The sequence below is a fragment of the Eublepharis macularius genome, chromosome 5 (assembly GCF_028583425.1).
Source record: "Eublepharis macularius isolate TG4126 chromosome 5, MPM_Emac_v1.0, whole genome shotgun sequence".
Classification (NCBI taxonomy): Eukaryota; Metazoa; Chordata; class Lepidosauria; order Squamata; family Eublepharidae; genus Eublepharis; species Eublepharis macularius.
This window is the reverse complement of record NC_072794.1, coordinates 132415177-132429912: the sequence shown is the minus strand read 5'-3', so window position 1 is coordinate 132429912 and position 14736 is coordinate 132415177. Positions and strand designations below refer to the sequence as shown.

General features: G+C 41.6%; 1 protein-coding gene across 2 annotated transcripts in view; it reads right to left on the bottom strand.

The window, feature by feature from the left end:
- Positions 1-179: 179 nt before the first annotated feature.
- Positions 180-14736, bottom strand: part of ACSS2 (acyl-CoA synthetase short chain family member 2) — a 57995-nt gene continuing 43438 nt past the window's right edge. For both annotated transcript variants that reach the window (XM_054979167.1, XM_054979168.1), the window contains 10 exons: positions 13695-13865; positions 13034-13167; positions 11909-12041; positions 11378-11434; positions 10887-10967; positions 9842-9950; positions 8882-8950; positions 7157-7333; positions 5340-5414; positions 180-2243 (listed from right to left, as the gene is read on the bottom strand). In XM_054979167.1, the coding sequence (XP_054835142.1) occupies positions 2116-2243; positions 5340-5414; positions 7157-7333; positions 8882-8950; positions 9842-9950; positions 10887-10967; positions 11378-11434; positions 11909-12041; positions 13034-13167; positions 13695-13865 (1134 nt within the window). In that variant the 3' untranslated portion in view covers positions 180-2115. The remainder of the gene's footprint in view (positions 2244-5339; positions 5415-7156; positions 7334-8881; positions 8951-9841; positions 9951-10886; positions 10968-11377; positions 11435-11908; positions 12042-13033; positions 13168-13694; positions 13866-14736) is intronic.

The window sequence follows — 14736 nt, the reverse complement described above, 5'->3', positions numbered from 1 at the left end:
ACACCAGTTACATTCACACATGTTCATCAAAATAGCACTGACACAGGAACTGAAAAGGGCATAAGCTATGACACACTGCAAAAAGTCTGCAAATCCTGGTCTAAGTTTCACAATGACCTGAATTTTGTTTTACAAAACAAGAACTGGATAGGGCTCCCATAAAAAAACCATACACATCCTTCAAGTATTTATAGGTTTATTTCTTTGATTTTTATTTCAATTAAAAACAAATCTAGCCATTTTCCAACCAAAAATACATATCGGACCAAGATTAAAAGTAAAGGACTTGTTTCCTATTAACAGCACATAGCAGCCACTGGCCTAGCTTTAATGCTGTAGAATTATGGGGGTTAAATATACACAGATGTTGCAGACCAGACAAGTGCATTTACAATACGAAACAGCAGGTAAGGAATGAGAGATGAGCCAAGATCAGGGCAATATTCATCGTCTCAAAGATATGGTTTGTGGGATGTACTGTTTTAGGCAGTTTCAATTTGCAAACTATTACATGGGCAAAGCAGACAATTTTGGATGGTACAACACTGCTATCAAAGCCAAGATTTAACACCTAGCTTTTGATAGAAGTTTACAAGCATGGCTTTTCCCATACAAAGTCACAGAGGAAGCACACCCTCAGATCATTCACTAATCGTCAGTTATTGCAATTGTATACTTTTATTAGTTTGCTGAAACATGAAGATTATCCTTGTCATCTGTATTTACTAGAGGGGTTTGTTTCCTCCATTAGTCACTTGCATCACATTTCCTCCTACACCTGATTTGATCATTTTTTTCTATGCCACCTCATTGAGGAACTGAACATCCAAGAAGGACCAAATTTTGCTGACCTTCATGATGACTTTGGTGGGTTGTCAACTATGGCTGTATTCCTCTGACTCTGAGAAAGGATACCTCTTGCACGGGCTAGTACACAGGGGTATTTTCCCCCCTCACAAGCAAGCATCTTGTTTTTGGTCACACATGCACCATCATGTGAAGAAACAGAAGCATAAATTGGCTATATAGTTGGAAGTAATTTCCACAATTGCAGTAGTTCTTTCTAGCTGTCACAATCGCCAACAAGAATCACTATGATTATCCATATACAACACAATTCACACTTTTCCCCATGTAACTGTGTGCCTCACATGGAGAAGGACATCGCTGAATTGATGCTGCTTTAAAGTTCCTTGGATATCTACAACATACCACTTGAATGAAGAGTCCTCTTACTGTTCAGATTCAACCAGTTCCAGCATTGCAACAACCCCACAGCAAATCTGAGAGCCAGCCTCTGTACAGAACAGCCAGATGCTGAACTCAGCATTTCATGGCTATCACCTCCTGCAAATAATATCCACCAACAGTAAGGAACAATTCTCTGGGAAAATTCAGCTATGCACTTACATACAAACTCTTCATGCTACAAAACCCCCAAATACCTAGACACACTGCCCCCCTTGGGAAGGAAGATTTACAGCCACCAACAGTTAACTCCAGACTAAAATCAAGTAAAGTTAATGTTTTTCCAATGTGACAGTTTCATGACAATTCTCTAAAAGTTCCCATAGTCTATGACACACAGCCAGAGTACTATTCAGAGATTTTTAAACTAAATGCCAGATTGCTAAAAGTTTTGTTCCAATAACTCTGCCTCAGCATGAGGGTACCTGACCAGTCTGTTGGTTTTCCAAGGCTTTTGGAGGCCTGTAAATACAGTTCAGGAGCAAGGCCATGTTTCCAGATAAATACCTGTGCTTTCTAAATTCTGTCCGTTGCAACAGGTTAAAAAATAAAAATAAAACCAGAAAACCTATGAAATGGTTAAAATATTAAGTTGTTCTGCACAACATGAATGAGGCTGGAATTTCAGATATTTGCAGTATTGGTCTACAACATAATGCACACAATTCTGCAGGGACACAGACAGCTACAATACAACATAAGGACTGGATCTTGGAGCACCAGTTTCTTCTCTTCATTTACAGTATCTTACATTCTGCTCAGCTTGGGGCAACTTTTCTGCCTTGAAGAATACAGTCATTGTGTGGATGGGGCCCATTTTCTCGCCAAGTTTCCTGTTCTGCTGCTCTTTTCTCTGGTATGACCTTGCTACAGTATTGTTTCACACCTATTGTTGAAAAGGTGGTTTATAACCGCTGGGTCTGCCACAGTTGAGGTATCTCCCAGCTCCCGATCATTTTTGGCAATCTTCCTTAATACTCGCCGCATAATTTTACCTGTAAAGAAATGGTAGCCCAGCATCAGTTATATGTCATTATTGGGGGGGGGGAACCCTGTGATACTTGGGCAACTAGTTATGCAGGATTTTAGGACCTGGGCACTTTAGCACAACTCACAGCTGACACACAGTGTGATTCTGAACTCTAATCCTAAAGAAATGCAAGATTCTAATCTCTGAGAAGAACTAAAGTTCAGAATAGAGCTGGGATTTATTAGCTAATTCTTCCTAGCCTGGCAGTTCCAGAAACGAATCAGCTACCAAAGTATTCTTTTTTCATTTTGGGTTGTCTCATCATAGGGTTGGAAACATAGTTGGAAAATTTGGATTAGGATCACAAAATGAAGCAGGAGAGCGGCTCATAGAATTTTGTGAAGCCAACAACCTGTTCATTGCTAATACATGCTTCAGGCAACCAAAATGACAATTGTATACGTGGAAATCACCAGGTGACCAATACAGGAACCAAACAGATTACATAATTGGAAGCAGAATATGGAGACACTCTATTCTCTCAGCTAAAACAAGACCAGGAGCTGATTGTGATACAGATCATGAGTTGCTAATATCAAAAATTATAATAAAGCTGAAGAGAAACACTAAAAGAATCGTAGCACCAAAATACAATCTAAATAATATTCCTGAAGAATTAAAAGACCAGGTAAGAAACAGATTTGCAATACTAAGTTTAATTGATCATGAGCCAGAAGAACTATGGACTGAAACCAGAGATATTATCAAGGAAGAATGTACAAAGACTATTCCTGTAGCCAAAAGAAAGGAGAAGCCTAAATGGATGACTGAGGAAACTCTTAAAATTGCTAAAGGTAGATGAGAAGCAAAAGCAGACAGAAATAGGGTCAAAAATCTAAATACAGCTTTTCAGCGGCTTGCATGCAGAGACAAAGAAATCTATTATAATAACCAGTGCAAAGAAATAGAAGAGAACAACAAAAAAGGAAGAACAAGAGACTTGTTCCAAAAGATCTGAGAAATCAAAGGGAAATTCAAGCCACGGCTTGGGATGCTGAAGGATCAACATAGCAATACAGTATCTGATCAGGACAAAATAAAGGAAAGATGGAAACAATACACTGAAAACTATACAAAAGAGATGGAAGGATGACAGACACTTTTGACAAAATCTTTTGATGAACCAGAAATCCTAGAAAGTGAAGTAAAAGCTGCACTCAAAGCAATTGAGAGAAACAAAGCACCTGGAGTAGATGGAATACCGATAGAGCTATTTCAAGCTACAGAAATGGAGTCCATCAGAATCTTAACAAGAATATGTCAACAAATATGGAAAACAAAACAATGGCCCACAGACTGGAAACACTCAGTCTACATTCCAATTCCCCAAAAAGGGGATGCCAAGAAGTGCAGCAACTATTGGGCAATCGCGTTAATTTCCCATGCAAGCAAAGTGATGCTCAAAATTATACAGCAAAGACTCTTACCATATATGGAACGATGTTCAAGCTGGATTCAGAAAAGGAAGAGGCACCAGAGATCACATTGCAAATTTACGAGGGCTAATGGAATACACCAAGGAATTTCAGAAGAAAATCAGCCTGTGCTTTATAGATTACAACAGAGCTTTTGATTGTGTGGATCATGGAGAGTCTTAAAAGAAACGGGAGTGCCACAACATTGTTTTGATGTGTAACCTGTACTCTGGACAAGAGGCTACTGTCAGGACAGAATATAGGGAAACAGAATGGTTTCCAGTTGGCAAGGGTGTCAGACAAGGATGCATATTATCTCCCTACCTGTTCAACCTCTATGCAGAGCATATCATAAGGAAAGGTAGATTAGATCTAGAAGAAGGTGGAGTGAAAATTGGTGGAAGGAACATTAACAATTTGAGATATGCAGATGACACCACATTACTAGCAAAAAATAGGGATGACTACTGATGAAGGTTAAAGGAGAAAGTGCCAAAGCAGGATTACAACTGAACATCAAGAAGACAAAAATAATGACTACCGAGGAATTACACAATTTTAAAGTTAACAATGAGGAAATTGAAGTTGTTCAAGATTTTCTATTCCTTGGCTCAATCATCAACCAACAGGGGGACTGCAATGAAGAAATCAGAAGAAGATTGAGGCTTGGAAGAGCAGCTGTGAGGGAGCTAGATAAGATCCTTAAAGATAAAGATGTCTCTCTGGGAACCAAGATCAAGATAATCCAAACTATGGTATTCCCCATTGCCATGTATGGATGTGAAATCTGGACAGTAAAGAAAGTTGACAGGAAGAAAATTGATTCATTTGAAATGTGGTACAGGAGGAGAGTTTTGCGGATACAAGGACAGCCAAAAAGACAAATAAGTGGGTACTAGATCAAATCAAGCTTGAATTCTCCCTAGAAGCTAAAATGACAAAACTGAAGCTATCGTACTTTGGTCACATTATGAGAAGACAAGATTCTCTGGAAAAGTCAATAATGCTAGGAAAAGTGGAAGGCAGCAGGAAAAGAGGAAGACCTAAAACGAGATGACTTGACTCAATAAAAGAAGCCACGTCCTTCAGCTGCAGGATTTGAGCAAGTCTGTTAAAGATAGAACATTTTGGAGATCTTTCATTCATAGGGTCGCCATAGGTCGGAGGCAACTTGACAGCACATAACACACACACACACACACCAAAGTATTCTAAAAGCACACCAAAGAAGGAAGCCACACACTTCTTTGAAGAAGAAACTGACCCGAAGCAAGTTTTACCGAGCCCTGGAGTGGCTGCATGCAAATTCCCTTGCTTTAATCTATACAGGCATCAAGCCTGCTCCCTCAGGGCCTGCTTGCAATCCTTCCTACCATTCAAAACCTATTCTCATGCATGATAAATGCACCCAAGCCCAAAGGAGAAGAAGGAGGATTTTGCCTGGCTGTGGTTTTGCACACATCCTTTAGGTTAAACTAGGAAGAACTGTGCCTTTACTGACAACTTTATGAGCTTGCCAAATCCTGCTACAAAAGGGAAAGAAAGGAACATTCAAGCACTAGCAACAATCTAGAATTATTTCACTAGAATTATTTCACTAGAGCTGTGCTTCCTAGCTCCATGAAACAGAGAAATCAAAATCATACCTGAACGGGTTTTAGGCAGACCAGGAGCATGCTGAATATAGTCTGGAGTTGCAATAGGTCCAATCTTTTCTCTAACTGCAATGGAGAGACTGATGTTAACTGCTACAGCTTGATCTGCTCAGCGCATTTCATACAAGAGGCTTGAGGAAATCAAATCCTATCAGAACAGGAAGCATGATAAAAGGCTTGCCTCCTTAAATCAGCTGGAAACAAACAGTAACTGCACAAAGCACTGACATCCCACCAAGTAAAGAGATACTATTGAACAAATCCCCCCCCACACATTACCCGTGCTGGAAGATGAAAAATCTGACCTAGGTTTTTAAAGGAAGAAGTAAACACTCCACCTTTGGACTTGGATATCCCATTATACACAGGAGGAAGGCTTGGAGAACATCTGCAACACTAAACTTTAGAAAGTTATCATACAAACTCTTCCTTTGTTTCCCCTTTGGGGTTGAAATTATTTATTTACTTTCTTTATACCCCACTATTCTCCTCAATGGGAACCCCAAAGCAGCTTACGTCTTCTCCTCCATTCTCACCATAATCCTGTGAGAGGTTAAGCTAAGAGAGTGTGACTGGCCCAATGTCACCCAGCAAGCTTCCATGGCAGAATAGGGATTCAAACCTGGGTCTCCCAGATCCTAGTGTGACAATATAACTGCTACATTACAGTGGCTCTCGTGGAAGGTTCTTCCCTCAGAGTTTTCTATTTCCAGTTAAGCAATCATTCATTTCCTCAAAAACATGGAAGTGCTGAGCAATACACAGAAATCTGGGGCACATTCAAAGGTTCCAAGGTTCCTATTCAATTCCATGTGTAGCTGTGCACAATGCACGCTTCCTTCCACTGGTAAGAACTCGTCTAGTGAGTCTCCCACTGAAGAATCTCAAGATCTCCCAGAACAGACACTTTGGAAGCCTCTAATCTCAACAGCCATATATTCTCAAAGCTTAAAAATGATGTACCTTTAAGCACAAGTTCCTGTAACAGCTAGATGAATGGCACCCTGTTTTGGAGTCTTAAAAGTGCTAAGCATCTTTATTAACACTGCAGAACTCCAAAGTTTCATTTTCCCTTCCAAATTCCTGGCCATGATTAAAGGCTACTATAGCAAAATGAGAGACATACCACTACGCAGGAATCATTCAGGGAGTAACTACCACTTACAGGCACATTCTTACTTCCCACACCTAATATAAAGAAGCTCTGGGAAACCTTTCCTCATTAAAAGATAGTTCATAGTTCATTTAGTTACTGCTGTCATATAACAGCACAGCTAGGCAATTGCCCAAAATATCAAGGGCAACCTTGGAGACTGGCCAGCAACAACTCTGGCAATGGGAGCTGGAAGGCTGCTGTGCATATGCCACCTTTACAGAACCCATGCCCTGTTCATGGGGCAATCAGCCTGCCTTGTGCATTCTGACCGGCTGCCAGCTAGCAAAGAAGGCACCACGTGGGAAGCAACAAGGCCAGCAAAGCTAATTTTAGCTTCTGGAAGAACTGAGATGACCCTTTTATTTAAAAAATGCCTTGTCAGCAAGGATGAGAGAGAATTGTTACAGGGCAGGGTTGATCTGAGAAAGATCATGCCAGAGCTGAATGGTCTCTTTCCAATCAGAGGAAAATTCACTTCTCAGCTATCACAGGGGCTCTTTTTTGCTGAACAGGTTAACAAAACATCAACTATGTTGTGCAATACCTGTGCTCCTGCACCCAAAGTCTTTTAACCCCATGAAACTTTACCCCATCCTGCCTGATGGATGCCCTTCACTCAGTCAAGCAACAAGGGAAGGTCTACCATGGTCACCTTGCTTCTTCAGTTCCTCCATCAAAGTCTTTGTGAATTCGTGACCATCCCTTAGAGTCACAAAACAGTAGAGGCACTCTCCCTTCACCGGATGCGGGTGGCTTACGACGGCTGCCTCCGCAACAGCAGAGTGTTCTACCAGAGCTGATTCGACTTCCGCAGTACTAAGCAAATGCCCTGCAAGCAAGAAGAAATGAGCTGGCCTGAGTCACAAGGCATCTTCACAATCATTTCTCTGACATTTTTTCCCATTCTTCCACCAAGGAGTTCATTGCAGCATACACTGTTCTCGCCTCCTCCAATTTTATCCTAACAACCCTGTTGGATAGGCAACTCTGAAAAAGAGTGGACAGTCCAGCATCACCCAATAATCTTCTTAGCTGAATGAGGATTTGAACACAGGCCTCTCCAGTCCTGATCCAACACTAAACACAAAACACATGAAGTAAAAAGCCCAGTAGCACCTTTAAGACTAACCAATTTTATTGAGCCATAAGTTTTCAAGAATCACAGCTCTGAGCTGTGATTCTTGAAAGCTTATGCCTCAAAAAAGTTGGTTAGTCTTAAAGGTGCTACTGGACTTTTTACTATTTTGCAACTACAGACTAACACGGCTAACTCCTCTGGATCTGAAACACATGAAGATGCCTTATACCAAGTCAGACTATTGGTCAAAGTAAATCTTGTCTGCTTTGAATGGCAGCAGCTTTCCGGGATGTCAAGCAAGGGTCTTTGATATGACTTTGTACTTGTTCCTTTTTGTTGGAGATTGAACTTGGGACCTTCTGCAGGCAAAACAGATGCTCTGCCACTGACCCACAGCCATCCACCACATTATACTGGTTCACAGATATTAAAAGATGTTGCACAATGAGAGGGGCAGTTGAGTCCCAGCTTAGAGGCTGGAGCTCAAGGAACTCCTTTTTGCTATGATAATATTGGCTGAATGTCAGCAAATTCCCCACGTACCTAAATTTTGGATTATGCTGGTCAAGGAGATAGTACAACAACAACAAACCCCCTGAAACAAACAAGGAAATCCTTTGATTGAATCTTTAGTTAATATGGATACTTCACATGATAATGTTCTGTTAGACTGTGGTGGGAAAAGAGTCAATTCAAATGCATTTTATGAAGGTGAATGCCTTTACTGTAGCTTATTGGAATAGCAATTCTAATGGGTGTATTATTTCCAGGTATCTCTGTATGCCTAAGGATTTATCTGACAGAAGAAAAGTTTATCCTACAGATGATATTTCTAATGCAAGGTAATCTGCCCACTAGGCAATGAAAACACATTACAGGAATTTCGACAATCATTGTACAAAATTAAACGTATCTATTTCTAAACTAGATTGAAACAGATACACATAACAGAAGCAATGACATCGTTTTCAGGGATTTCAGTGTTTACTTCTCAGAGTCCTAATCATTTTGAGAACTCAATGCCTACGCTGACTCTCACCATTCAAAATCAGCAGGATTCAAAATGGCTCAACTTTGGTGGGATCATGTCCCCATTTAGCACAACTGGTGTACCCAATGCTGCTCCTGGATATCCTTTCCATCTGCTCTACTTTATACTTTTCAACAATGACTGAAAACCTACTGAAGGAGGAAATATTTCATACCCAAAAGCTTGAAGATATTATGAACTTTGCCATGTTTCTGTTAGTTTTCAAGTAGCCCCCCACCACCACTTTCCACAAATATTGGAGGACTTGCCTGAAACATTCAACATGTCATCAATTCGACCTGTGATCCAATAATAACCATCTTTATCTCTTTTGCAGCCTGGAGAAAGGAACAATAAATTGTACAGTATAAGGAAGCCAAACAGGAAAAAGCATGTAGGTTGGACTGGGGGGTTATTGTAGCACAGTGCACTAAGCACACAGAAGAAAACAGAACAGTAAAAAAGACTGAGTTAAAAAGAAAGAACAAAGATAATACTATCATTTTAAAAGGTATTATGAAAAAAAATAAATATAGGGGAAATGCTAGGGCCTAGAGTCTTCCTAGGGAAATTCAGTTCCTTAACCTCAGCTATAAGGGAATTCAGGCCAAGATTAATGGGAGAGAAGGAGAAAAGAGATCTAATTTGAAGGCCTTGCTCATTACATTACATGTTTCAAGCTAAGCTCTAGCATTCAAAACAAATTTAAGCCTTCACAAAAGCCAAATATTCTGTGAACCTGGGCAGGTCATGAGAGGGAGGGCAGGAAGGGTTACATGAGTGCTTAGTTCTCGTGGCCCCTTTTTACATGCCTAGGGTAAGTCTGATTGCCACCTTGGGACCAGGTAGCAATTTTCCCCAGGTCAGTTTGGCTAGGGATCCTGACAGTGTTTTGCCATCTTCGGTGCATGGAGCAGGGGTCACTGGGGGTGTGGGGAGGGGAGGTAGTTGTGAATTTCCTGCATTGTGCAGAGGGTTGTACTAGATGACCCCAGAGGTCCCTTCCGACTCTATGATTCTATATCAACTTGCCAACACACAGAGCTAGTTTTGCATCCACATTAGAAAAAAGGTTCAACTCAGATGATGACACTGGAAATGGAATGAGCCACTGCAAGGAAGTGTGCAAAGCCTCTTGTAGCTAATGATTCACTCTTCCACATTAGTAGAGAGCAAGCTCGCTAAAACATGAATATCTCTGGCTGCAGGATGTTGTGTTGGAGCCTTACCATCTCCGGTCACATAGTAACCAGGAAACTTCTTGAAATAAGTGGTCTCAAATCGCTGGTGATTTTTGTACACGGTGCGCATTATTCCAGGCCAGGGTTGCTTAAAAACCTAAAGGAGAGGATAGAGAAGAGACTTTATTAAAAAGTGAAGACAAGTAGAATGCACAGCTTCCAAACCATTTCTCCTTTCACAAAAAAATCATGTATCTACCTGGCTATGTGCAACCTCTGCTTCTGGACCTTCATACTGATCACTTAGCCATATGAAGAGGGAGGGATGTGATAGTATGGACAGTGGGGTGGATTTGGCATGAGAAGAGTAAGTTCAAATTCTCACTCAACCACATAGCTCACTTGGATAAGTCATCATTTCTCAGCCTAACCTACCTTGTAAGATAATTTTGAGCTTCTTGTTGGAGAAAAATTACAAGAAGTATGTCACCCCACTGCCATGATGCCTTACTCAGTCTCACAGCACAGTTCCAAGCACACTGTGCTCAGTGTGTGGAGAGCAGCAGAACCCTATGTTTGCACCCTTGGCAATGATGCCCAGCGCTCTTGGCTTGCTCTCTATAATGCAACCATTAAACACAGGCAGAATGGTTTCAACTTTCATAAACTGATGTGCAACAGCCAAAAACTGGACAATGTTCAAGCAACAACTCTCTCTCATCACCCCCATTGCCTTTAGTCACTATAACTCTGCTCTGAGCCACAGTGCATTCTACCAACATGTTCCACGGAACGCTACTTGAAAGCCCTTTTGTGAAATCACAGCGCCAATATTCTAAATCTTCTCTTTTCCCGGAAGGAAACTCTGATCTAATCCAAGACCAGGTCAATGCTATTACAGTGCTGAAGTGCTGTCACACTCAAAAACCAAGATCACCACACCAGGCAGATAAAAGCCACTACAGCACAAGAATGGTGCCATGGGACAGAGGGTGCATGAACAGGCTTTTGCAAAATGGGAATTATACTCCATCGCTCATAACACACTTCCATCACTGATTGGATTTAGGTAGCAATAACAAGAACTTCTCACCAGGTAGCCTTCTGCTTCTCCTTCCAGCTCTTCCCCAGCTTCATCCAGCACTGCAGGAACCACCCCAAAGAAAGGGAATGTCTGCCACAGAATAGTCATAACAGAATTTTGAAGAATTGAAAAAATACAAGCTTAACACCAGAAAAAGGACAAAGGAGCTGGACTTGGGAAGGGAAGCTAGCCTAGAAATGAGCAAGATCTCCAGACTTTAAGACGGCCAATGTTGCTGTTCAGCATTCAAGCTGGCTTCTGAGAAGGAAAGTCTATTAACACACAATCACCCCATACCAGGTTTGCCTTAGAATGTGTTTTAAACATGGACACCCCGCCGCCATTCATATTGCTGTCTGCTGTTTCCGCTGCATGTTCTTGAGAGTAGTACTGTGCAGAACCGGTGCCCCCTGACCCGGAGCAATCCCCAAGTCAACAATTAATCGGAAGAAAGAGCACTGCAACTCAAACAGAAAAGAACTAGCAACTGCCATACTCACTGCAGAGCCTGGCTTCATAGGTATGGCGGCAGGGAGAGGAGTCAACACATGGCCACCCTGGAGGAGGAAACAAAGAATGAGAATGAAAATACCCGTTTCTTCAGACTGAAAGGACCCACCTAAACGTTTTACAGTCCGAAGAGAGCAGAAAGTTAGTTCTCAACATGCTGGTTCATATATCTAAATGAAGGCCACAAAGCAGAAAGAGAAATTATACAGGGTTGAGAAAAAGAGGAAAGAAAAGGAAACAGAAGAAGAAAGCAAAAAAGCTGGGGATGATGGAGTGGGTATATGGATTTGGCATGGGTCTATGGAGTGCTCTTATTAGCAGTTTATTAGAAAAACTAGAGGCAAGAGCTGGGAGACAGGTTTGGGGAACAACAGGTTCCCCAAAATGCCCAGGCATTTCTAAGCTACAGTTCTGCGACAGACAGACAGTACAAGTTTGCAGATGCAATCCCAACATCCAATGCTTGGAAGAGAGAAGGGAAATCGAAGCATTCACACTGACAAACAAGCAAAAGAACTCACTGTTTCTGTCTGCCAGAAGGTATCCACTATAGGGCATCTCTCTTCTCCCACAACCCTATAGTACCACAGCCAAGCTTCTGGGTTTATTGGTTCCCCAACCGTTCCTAACACCTTCAGAGACTTCCTGCTGTACCTGCCGTAGGAAACGTGTGTTTTAAAAAGAAACAAAAAAAACACCCCTTTTCGTATGAAACACAGAACTCACAGGGGATACTCACTAGCCTTATACAGCAGTTCTAGAAACCCCAAAATTTCCATGTACATAAAACAGTACATAGAGTGGCATGCCAACAGATAGCAATGGCAAGCACAGTTATCTGGCTGAGGTTCAGGCAATGTTTTCTAGCACCTGCAGTAGCAGGGCTCAAACTAAGTTCCAGCCAAGTGTATTATTCCCTTCTACCTTTCTTTAGATGGTTACATAATACAAAACTGAAGGATAAAACTAAACATTCACTCAAAACGCAGGGGTAAAGACTGGGGTAGTTTCCTTTGCCCCAATCTAGAGCAGTATTATTCTAAATGCACGCCGGGGAGTCTGTGGTTAAATGATAGAGCACAAGTCACCAACCTTTTCTTTAAAGAGAGCTACTTCTGAGCAACGAAAAATATCCTGAGGTACTTCCTCCCCTGGCATGCTACCAAGTTTTATTCTGTCCTAGAAAAGGGACACAGACTAGAAAAAGCCCAGAAATGAAGCTATTGGCTAAGCAGCACAGGGAAATATTCTATGAAATAAAAGCTTTTTTAAAAGCCTAGGGCAAATACTTTTGCAATCTTCTCCTGGGTTTTCTAGGGGATATGCGAACTATTCTGCAGCAGCCAGCAAGCTACCATCAGTAGCTCATGGGCTATCTGTGAGAAACCCCTGTTAATTTGTATGCAGAAGATTCCAGATGGAATCCCTGCCATCTCCAGTTAAAAATCTCAGGCAGCAGGCACTGCTGAAGAGGTCTTTGGTTAAATGACAGAGCACTGCTGAAGAGGTCTTTCTATCCCAGACTTCAGATAGCTGCTCCAGTCAGAGTAAACAATATTGAGTTAGATGGGCCAATGGTCTAACTTAGTATGAGGCAGCTTCAAATGTTCATATCCACTTTCCACTTCTCCTGAAGTCATGCTTACTTCCTAACAGGTTCTTCTCCATACTTCATAAGGAGGCGGATGGCGGTGGGTGCTGTGTAGAACTTGGTCACCTTGTATTTGTCAATGATGCTCCACATGCGGCCAACATCTGGGTAAATGGGAAGCCCTTCAAACTGAGCAGGAGACACAATTATTAGCAAGAACCACTTCCACTGTTACTTCCAGTACTCGGTGCAAAATGCAGTCCTGCAGTCCAAATAATAGTGATCAACACAAATGTTATCTGGGACCAGTATCACCATCTAGCTCAAACTAGCAAAAGCAGGTGCTTCAAACTCAGATTAGTTGCTCAGGAGAATGCACCCAATAGAAGAATGGCAGAAAGAAAAATGGAGACAGTATGGCACTTTGTTTTATGAGACTGTCACAGAACATGAAACTCATCTCCTTTGCTCTGGACAGCATGAATTTCTGTACAAGATATGGCATTAGAAGTCACATTCATCTTTAGATATCAACATTGCTTAACTATTCTCTCTGGCTCCAAGCCATTGAAGAGGATATTTTTGGACATTGATATAAGCACATCACCCTGAGATGACATACAAATTCAATTGCTGTCAAGGCATTCAGACTTCTTGTCTCCAGTTCAGAAAGTATCCCCTTCCCATACACCTGTATCTCACATCACAGAACTTACTAAAATACTGGTTGCCCCGTTTGCCAAAGGCCCATATGTGAGGTAGGAATGGCCAGTTATCCATCCAATGTCAGCTGTGCACCAGTAAATGTCCTCAGGATGGTGGTCAAACACATATTTAAATGTAGCAGCAGTGAAAATCATATATCCACCTATAGTATGTACAACACCCTGAAAAAAAGAACACAAGGTGTTCATAAAGAGATGGCACAAAAGGACACACTGCAGCATTGTTTTGCCCACCACAATCAAATATATTAATATCAACAATACTTCAGAACAAAAGCAGGAAATCTCTACTTTTAAGATGGTTCAAGAGGTGAGTTTGTGAGACCAGTTTTTACAGGGGAACACCACAAAACTTAGTGACAGGGCTTTTTTTCTGGGAAAAGAGGTGGTGGAACTCAGTGGGTTGCCTTCAGAGAAAATGGTCACATGGCTGGTGGCCCCGCCCCCTGATCTCCAGACAGAGGGGAGTTTAGATTGCAATCTAAACTCCCCTCTGTCTGGAGATCAGGGGGCGGGGCCACTAGCCATGTGACCATTTTCAAGAGGTTCCGGAACTCCGTTCCACCGCGTTCCTGCTGAAAAAAAGCCCTCCTTAGTGACATTTCTCTGTAATTATTCTGTGTTCACTGGCAGTCTCCTAACTGAGGTGAAGCAGTGCTGGTGCCTATTCCAGTACAATTCTGATAGGGACTCTTAATTGATTTACAGTGATGTGACATTTTTACAGTTATTAAATAATGGTAACATTCTAAAAGTCTCTCTGTCCAATTTAGAATAATCAGACATGATGTTAAGGTGATAAATCAACTTGCTGGGAGGTAAAGCCAACTGGCACTCTTGGCCATGGCATCCATGCCTATAGCTTAACACAACCCAACTCAGTAATGTTAACCAGGGAGTAGAGAACTGAAGACATATTTTTGGCCACTATTACTGATTGGAGAGCAGACGGCGCATGTTTGGAGTTTTTTGCACAACAGCTTCTGAGCTGATTCACTGCAAAACCACAAGCAAAAGGATCAGAGAGAATTTC